The sequence below is a fragment of the Orycteropus afer genome, unplaced genomic scaffold (genome assembly GCF_000298275.1).
Source record: "Orycteropus afer afer isolate SDZICR_OR568_19922 unplaced genomic scaffold, OryAfe1.0 scaffold00177, whole genome shotgun sequence".
Classification (NCBI taxonomy): domain Eukaryota; kingdom Metazoa; phylum Chordata; class Mammalia; order Tubulidentata; family Orycteropodidae; genus Orycteropus; species Orycteropus afer.
The window spans coordinates 4,182,131-4,191,547 of record NW_006921764.1 but is presented as its reverse complement, the minus strand read 5'-3'; the positions used below and the strand labels follow the sequence as shown (position 1 = coordinate 4,191,547).

Genomic DNA, 9,417 nt, shown 5'->3' with positions numbered 1-9,417 from the left:
CTATTTTTTTTCCCTTCTTTCTTTCTTTTTTTTCCAGACAGAAAAGGGGAGTGCACTTCATGAAGCAGCCTTGTTTGGAAAGGTGGATGTTGTGCGAATTCTGTTAGAAACAGGTAACATCCTGATTGTTGAGAGGGCTCATCCTGCCAAATAACTGTCTCTGTTTCAGGAGTTTGCATGCACGCACGCACTGCTGTCGAGTCGGATCCAACTCATACAACCCCTCCTTGGATTGTTGAGGAGGTATCTCTATGGAAGTAGATTTCCCAGTCTTCCTTACAAGGAGTGGCTGGTGGGTTTGAGCCACCGGCCTTCTGGTTAGTAGTCAAATGCGTTAGGCACTATGCCACCAGAGCTCCTTCTTTCAGGAGTAGGCACATGAAAATGACAGTTTTCTTTACAAATCACTTTTATTTCATACATTCATTCCAAGTTGCAGACATTTATTCATATCATGGCACCACTTGTCTGTCAGTTTGTCCTACTGTAGTGGCTTTCATGTTGCTATGATGTTGGAAGCTATGCCACTGATGGTTCCAGTACCAGCAGGTCCCCCATAGTGGACAGGTTTCGGTGGAGCTTCTAGACTAAGAAGACTAGGATGAAGGACCTGATGGTATAGTTCTAAATAAATTGGCCAGTGAACACCTTATAAATAGTGGTGGAACATGGATATAGTGCTGGAAGATGAGCTTCTCAGGTTGGAAGGCACTCAAAATGTGACTGGGGGAGAGCTACCTCCTTTAAGTAGAATTGACCTTAATGACATGAATGGAATTAAAATGAGATGAAATAGCAGCAAACATCCATTAATAATGAAAGTGTGGAATGTGCAAAGTATGACTCTAGGAAAATTGGAAATTGTAAAAAATGAAATGGCATGCATAAAAATTGATAACTTAAGCATTAGTGAGCTAAAGTGGACCAATACTGGCCATTTTGAATTGGACAATCATATGATCTACTATGCGGGAAATTGAAGAAGAATGGCACTGTGGTAATTAACTTATGTCAATTTGGCTGTGCCTGGTTTTGAGTGGCTGGGCAGCTGGATGTATTTATTCTCCATGATGAGACTGGTGGTCATCTCCATGGTGGAATCTACTGGAGCAGCTGAGTAACTGCCTTAGGGATGTGGTCTGCTTCCAGTGTATAAAAAGAAGCTTTGAGAAAGGTCTCTGCAGCTTTTTGACATGCTTGGACCCTGCACGTAGCCTACTCTTTATTCAACAGCCTGCCGTGTTTCCTGCTGATCTTGGGACTGTCTCTGGACTTGTACTAGAGGCTTGCTATATTGTTTGGTAATATAGGGACTATGCCATTTTACTTGTCAACCTTGGGCTTGTTAGCCTCAGCATCCAGCAACTGCTTGAGTGGAGAGAGGCCTTCAGCTCCAGTGGGCCAGGAACTAGAGGAAGAGTTGAAGCTCACGATTGAGGGGTTTTCACCCAGCCCCAAGAGCTGGCACTTTGAACTCAGACTTCTAGCCTCCTAAACTGTAAGAAAATAAACTCCTGTTTGTTAAAGTGACCCATCTGTTATTTCTGTTAGAGCAGCACTAGAGGACCAAAGCAGGCATCTTAGTCATCATCAAAAAGAACATTTCAAGATCTGTCCTAAAGCACAGTGCTGTCCGTGATGGGATAATATCCATACATGTACAAGGAAGACAAGTTAATACAACTGTTCTACAAATATAGGCAGAACTCACTGACACCAAACATGAAGAAATTGAAGATTTTTACCAACTTCCTCATTCTGCTATTGATCAAACATGCAACTAATAAGCCCAAACCCAGTGCCATTGAATTGATTCAGACTCTTAGTGACCCTATAGAACAGAGAAGGATTGCACCATAGGGTTTCCAAGGCTGTAAGTCCTTGTGGAAGCAGATTGCCTCATCTTTCTCACACAGAGTGACTGTGGGTTTGAACCATTAACTTTTGAGTGAGCAGCTGAATTCTTTGACCATTGCATCTGCACTGATAATTACTGGTGACTGGAATATAAAAGTTGGAATAAAAAAAGGATTGGTAAACATATGAAGAAATACTCATGATGATTAGCCATTAGAGAGATGTAAATCAAAACAACAAGATGCCATCTTGCCCCAGCACTAGTAGCAAAGTTCAACAAAACAGAAAATAACAAATGCTGGCAAGGATGCGGAGAGATTGGTACTCTGATACACTGCTGGTGGCACTGTAAAATGGTACAGCCACCATGGAAAGCAGTATGGCAGTTCCTTAAAAAGTTGGAATTAGAAATGCCATTTGACTCAGCCAATCCATTACTAGGTATGTATCATAAAAAAGTGAGAGCCATGACAAGAACAGACATTTGCACACCCATGTTCATTACAGCACTATTTACAATAGCCAGAAGATGGAAACAACCTAGGTGTCTATTAATTGAGGAATGGATAACCAAACTATGGTATATACACACAATGGAATACTATGCAGCCCTAAAGAATAACGTAGAATCTGCAAAACACTGCATAACATGGATGAACTTGGAGGATATTATGCTGAGTGAAATAAATCAATCACAGAAGGACAAATATTGTATTAGTCCATTACTGTAAAAAGTCAAGGAAAGGTTTATATATGGAAGGAAATTTTCTTTGTTGTTTACCAGGGGTGAGGGTGAGGAGGGTAGAGAACACTGTTAGATAGGTAGAGATAAGTATTGATTTGGGTGAGGAGAAGGGCAGCGTACCAAATGTGAGTGATCAACACGGTGGCATTGAGGATGAGGAAGACAGAGAGAGGTACATGGGAGGTGCAGACAACAAAGATGAACCCTTTTGCACATACAGTACTGCGTTGTCAGTGAAAGCAAACATGGGTATATGAGTGGATAGATGGGTGGACAGGCTGAACTATTAGATATGTCTATGCAGTGGGGAGTGTACCCAAGACCATGTATAAGGTTGGCAGACAATGGTTCTACAAGTGTATTTGTGTGTTCTGTAAGAATTCCCAGGTATATAGTAGAGCTGACAAGGGACAAGGTTGTAGTCACTTCTTGGTCACAGCCAGCTACCCAGAGGGAGTGAGTAGTTGAACCTGTGGGCTCAGGACCATAGTCACAGGGGACTTCAAGCTCAATTGGCATAACATACTACACAAAACATTGTTCCATCTCCTACTTTGGAGAATAGTGACTAGGATCTTAAAAGCTTGCAAGCAGCCATCTAGATGCAACAATGGGTCTTTCTTCATCCAGAGCAAAGAAGAATGAAGAAAACCAAAGATTCATGGAAACAATTAGTCCTAGTGACTGGTACACCATGCAATTCTCAGCCTATATGACTATGATACCAGAAGAACTAGATGGTGCCCAGCTACCAATGTCAACCACTTGAGAGGGATGTATGTAGGAGATCCTGGATAGAGAGGGAGAACAGTGTGGAACAAAACTCAAAATCATTTGGGGGAAAAAAAAAGGGGACCAGGTTTGTTGGTCTGATAGAGCCTGATGGAACCCCTGAGACTATAGCCCCTAGCTGACCTTCAGGTCTGGAATTGAACCCACTCCTGTGGCTCCCAGCCAAGGAAAAGACAGGCATATGAGTTGAGCATTTACCTGAGGTAGATACACTCCTTGGAGAGAACAATCATGGGAGAAAGAAGGGCTGTTATGCACAGGGAGACAGCTCAGGGGGCAGGAGTGCATGGAGGGAGGAACATAGGGAAGAGGTAACTATCGGGAGGAAGTGGGAGGGGAGCTGTTGCATTGTGATAAATTGTAGTCATTGTCATGAGACAACGTGTGTGTGAACTGCTATATGGAAAGTGAATTTATTCTGTAAACTTTTACCCAAATCACAATTAAAAAAATAATTAAATCAAAGGCTTGGTAGTTGGAAAATATGGTCTTGGTGATAGACATGAAACTGGAGATCCCATGACAGAATTTTGCAACACCAACCACTTATTCATTGCAAATACCCTTTTTCAGCAACATAAAAGGTGACTATAAATGTAGACCTCATAGGAGGGAATACACGGAAATCAAACGGATTTCATTTATGGAAAGAGATGATAGAAAAGCTCAAAAATCATCCATCAGAACAAGGACAGGGACCAACTGCAGAACAAATCATCAATTGCTCACATGCAAGTAAATGTTGAAGCTGAAGAAAATTAAAACAAGTTCATGAGACCATAGTCACAGGGGACATCAAACTCAATTGGCATAACATACTACACAAAACATTGCTCCATCTCCTCCTTGGGCGAGTAGCAACTGGGATCTTAAGCTTGCAAACATCCATCTAGATGCAATGATGAGTCTTTCCTCATCCAGAGCAAAGACGAATGAAGAAAACCAAAGATTCATGGAAACAATTAGTCTTCACAACTTGTGCACCATGTGATCCATAGCCTATACGACTATGAGACCAGAAGAACTAGATGGTGCCCAGCTACCACTGTCAATCACTCAGAGAGGGATCTATGTAGGAGATCCTGGATAGAGAGGGAGAACAATGTGGAACAAAACTCAAAATCATTTGGGGGGAAAAAAAAAGGGGGAACCAGGTTTGCTGGTCTGATAGAGCTTGGTGGAACCACTGAGACTATGGCCCCTAGCTGATCTTCAGGTCTGGAATTGAACCCACTCCTGTGGCTCCCAGCCAAGGAAAAGACAGGCATATGAGTTGAGCATTTACCTGAGGTAGATACACTCCTTGGAGAGAATAATCATGGGAGAAAGAAGGGCTGTTATGCACAGGGAGACAGCTCAGGGGGCAGGAGTGCATGGAGGGATGGACACAGGGAAGAGGTAACTATCGGGAGAAAGTGGGAGGGGAGCTGTTGCATTGTGGTAAATTGTAGTCAATGTCATGAGACAACATGTGTGTGAACTGCTATATGGAAAGTGAATTTACTCTGTAAACTTTCACCCAAATCACAATTAAAAAAAACAAAAACAAAAACAAAAACAAAAAAGTCCATGAGAGCCAAAGTACAACCTTGAGTATATCCCCTGAATTCAGAGACCATTTCAAGGATAGATTTGGCACATTGAACACTAAAGACTGAAGACCAGAGTTATTGGAGGTCAGCTCTTTGGCATGGAGGGGCCTAGGGAATGTTTTTTTTTTTTTTTTGCGGCTGTCTGAACCTGGTGGAAAGTTGCAGCCCCCTTATAATTGGAGTCTATGCCGAACTTGAGCTGTGGACCTGTTAGTAATGGTATAATGTCATCATTAGCTGCCCACTGAAAGCCCTGGAAATGGCTCCTGGTGCCTCGGAGCCTTTTCTTCCCCCCTTCTTTTCTTTCTCCTTTCCCCACCTCTCCCCTGCCTTATCCAATAGAAAAAACACATTAAGCCACCGTAACACCTGCTGGCTCAAATCCTAACTCATTTCATGACAGACAGACCTGCATCCACATTCTACACAGTGATTCCATCATCAGAAAGAAAACTGCAGAGCAACCCAGCACACCTGAATTATTAACCTAAATAAATAAATAAATAAATAAAATACACCAGCTCCAACTTTCCAAAAACATTAAATCGTAAAACCAAGACAAAGCAAACCAATACATAACTAACAGTTAAAGACAACTTCAAAATGTCTAGGAAACAACAGGCAACCTCAAATCAAACAAACAAACAAAAAAAACCAGGATAAGACAGTAGAAGTAAAATCCCAAATAAAAGTCTCATTAAACATGGAGGAAGAGAAGGCAATAGATCCAAGAAGGAATTTAGAAGGTATGTTTATAGAACTCTACAAGAGCTTAAGGAAACCCCAAACAGAATCAAGGAGAACACAGACAGTACCCTGGAAGAACTCAGGAAAACTATTCAAGAACAAAATAACAAGATTAATAAAGACTGAAGACCAGATGAGTTGTTGGATGACATCATACAAGAGGAAAACCAAAGGTCATTTAAAAAGAGGAAAAAAAGAACAAAATGGATGTCAGAAGAGCCTCTGAAACTTTCTCTTGAATGGACAGTAGCTAAAGAGAATGGAAGAAATGGTGAAAAAGCACTGAACAGAAGATTTCAAAGGGAGGTTTGAGAAGACAAATTCAAGCGTTATAATGAAATCTGCAAACACATGGAGTTAGGAAACCAGAAGGGAAGAACACACTCAGCATTTTTTTAGCTGAAACAATTGAGGGAAAAAGCCTCAAATTGTAATTTTGAAGGGTTCTATGGACAAAACATTGAGCCACGCAGGAAACATCAAAAGATGGGAGGAATACTCAGAGTCACTGTACCAAAAAGAATTGGTCTATATTCAGACGTTTCAGGAGGTAGCATATGGTCAAGAACCAATGATGATATTGTAGAAAGACGTCCAAGTTGCACTGAGGGCATTGGTTAAAAACAAGCTCTAGGAATTGATGGAGTACCCACTGAGATGTTTCAGCAAAGAGATGTAGTTCTGGAAGTGCTTGCTTGTTTATGATAAAAAATTTGGAAGACCTGGCCAACCAACTGGAAGAGATTGATATTTGTGCCCATTCCAAAGAAAGATGATCCAAAAGGATGTGGAAAGTTTTCAATAATATCATTAATATCATCTGCAATTAAAGTTTTATTGAAGATAATTCAGACACAGTTGCAGCAGTACATTGACAGGGAAATGTCAGAAATTCAAGTTGGATTCAGAAGAGGACATGGAATGAGGGATAGCATTGCTGTTATTAGAAATGCTATCGGCTGAAAGCAGAGAATACCAGAAAGATGTTTAGTTGTGTTTTCTTGACTATAATGAACATCCTACTGTGAAAATCATAATAAATTATGGGTAACATTGTGAAGAATGAGAATTCTGGAACACTTAATTGTGCTCATGTAAAACCTGTACATGGACCAAAAGGCAGTCTTTCAAACAGAGTAATGGGATACTGCATGGTTTAAAATCAGGAAAAGTGTGCATCAGTATTATATTCTTTCACCATACTTATTCAGTCTGTATGTTGTTGTTATTGTTAGTTGCTGTCGAGTTGTCTCTGACTCATAGCGACTTAGTATCCACAGAATGAAACACTGCCCGGTCCTGTGCCACCCTCATGATCCTTGCTATACCTGAACCCATCGCTGCAGCCATTGTGTCTATATCTCAGTGAGGGCCTTCCCATTCTTCATTGACCCTCCACTTTACCAAGCATGATATCCTTCTCCAGGGAATGGTTCCTTTTGAAAACATGACCAAAGTAGGTGAGAAGTCTGCCCGTGCTCACTTCCCAGGGAGCATTCTGTCTGCACTTCCTCCAGGACAGATTTGTTAGTCCTTTCATCTGACCATGGTATTCTTAGCATTCTCCTCCAACACTAAAACTCAACAGCATCAACTCTTCTTCGGTTTTTTTTAGTCATTGTCCAGCTCTCACATGCATTAGAGGTGATTGAAAATACCATGGGTTGGGTTAGGCACACCTTAGTCTTCAAGGAGACATCTTTGCTCTTCATCACTTGAAAGAGGTCCTTTGCAGGAGATTTCTCCAGTGCAGTACATCGTCTGATGTCTTGACTGCTGCTTCCATTGATGTTCATCCAAGTAATATGAAATCCTTGACAACTTCAATCTTTTCTCCATCCACCGTGAAGCTGTTTATTGGACCAGTTGTGAGGATTTTTGTTTTCTTTATATTGCAGTATAATCCACACTGCAGACTGTAGTCTTTAATCTTCATCAGTTAGTGCTTCAAGTCATCCTCACTTTCAGCAAGCAAAGTTGTGTCATCTGTGTATCACAGGTTGTTAATGAGTCTTCCTCCAATCCTGATACCATGTTCGTCTTCATTTAATCTAGCTTTTTGGATTACTTCCTCAGCATACAAATTAAATCAATATGGTGAAAGGATACAACCTTGATGTCCTCACTTCTTGATTTTGAAACATGCAGTATCCTCTTGTTCTGTTTGAATGACAGCCTCCTGGTCTGTGTACAGGTTTCTCATGAGTACAATCAAGTGTTCTGGAATTTCCATTCTTCTCAATGTTATCCACAATTTGTTATGATCCACACAATCAAATGCTTTTGCATAGTCAATAAAACACATGTAAACATCTTTCTGGTATTCTTTGATTTCACCTAAGATCCATCTGACATCAGCAATGACAGCCCTCATTCCAAGTCTTCTTCTGAATCCAGCTTGCATTTCTGGAAGTTCTCTGTCAATATACTGCTGCAACCGTTTTTGATATATCTTCAGTAAGTTTTTTGAATTATCTTCAGTAAGATTTTACTTGCATTGTTCAATAATTTTTGCATCCTGTGGGATCACCTTTCTTTGGAATGGGTACAAATATGGATCTCTTCCAGTCAGTTGGGCATGTAGCTGTCTTCCAAATCTCTTGGCATAACTGAGTGAGTGCCTCCAATGGGGCATCCATTTGTTGAAACATCTCAGTGGGTATTCCATCAATTCTTGCAACCTTGTTCTTTGCCAATTCTTCAGTGCAGCTTTGACTTCTTCTTTAAATACCATTGGTTCTAGATCATCTGCCACCTCCTGAAATGGATGAACATCGACCAGTTTTTTTTTTTTTTTGGCATAGGCACTCTGTGTATTCCTTCCATCTTCTTTTGATGCTTCCTGCATCGTTCAATATTTTGTCCATAGAATCTTTCAATATTGCAACTAGAGGCTTAAATGATTTCCTCAATTCTTTCCGCTTGAGAAATGCCGAGTGTGTTCTTCCCTTTTGTTTTTCTAATTCCAGGTCTTTGCACATTTCACTATAGTAATTGGCTTTGTCTGCTTGAGCTGCTCTTTGAAGTGTTCTGTTCAGCTCTTTTATATTGTCATTTCTTTCATTTGCTTTAGCTACTCTCTGTTCAAGGGCAAGTTTCAGAGTCTCTTCTGACATCAATTTTGGTCTTTTCTTCCTTTCTTGTCTTTTAAATGATCTTTTGCTTTCTTCATGGATGATGTTCTTGATGTCATCGCACAATTCCTCTGCTTTTTGGTAATTGGTGTTCAGTGCATCAAATCTATTCTTTAACTGGTCTCTAAATTCAGGAGGGATATTATCAAGGTTGTTTTGTTGTTGTTATGTGCAGTAGACACATAATGAACTTGGGTGAAGGGAAAGGTAATGTAAAATAAGGGAGAGATCAGCATAATATGACCAAGGCAAAATAAGATACTGGTAGGTGCACAGACGACCTATTGCACTGGGCAAATCTGCTGCAAAAGATCTCTTTAAAGTGTTCAAAAGCAAAGATGTCTCTGAAAAAATAAGGTATGCCTAACCCAAGCCAGCCCCAGGGTTACAGGTGAGGAGAGACAACTCAGGGACGCCCGAAGTAGCAAGCAGGAAGAGCAGGAGAAAGGGGATTAAAAGCCAGGAAGCCAGACAGAAGAGCAGTCAGCCGAAGGGATTAGGTAAGGAGAGGCAACTCGGGCCCGCCCAGAGTAGCAGGCCGGGAGAGCAG

The 9,417-nt window shown here is 41.0% G+C and overlaps 1 protein-coding gene across 1 annotated transcript in view; it reads left to right on the top strand.

Annotated features, from left to right (window-relative positions):
• Positions 1-9,417, top strand: part of ANKS1B (ankyrin repeat and sterile alpha motif domain containing 1B) — a 1,816,017-nt gene that overhangs the window by 358,537 nt on the left and 1,448,063 nt on the right. The window contains exon 5 of the mRNA XM_042781827.1: positions 38-113. Within this exon, the coding sequence (XP_042637761.1) occupies positions 38-113 (76 nt within the window). The remainder of the gene's footprint in view (positions 1-37; positions 114-9,417) is intronic.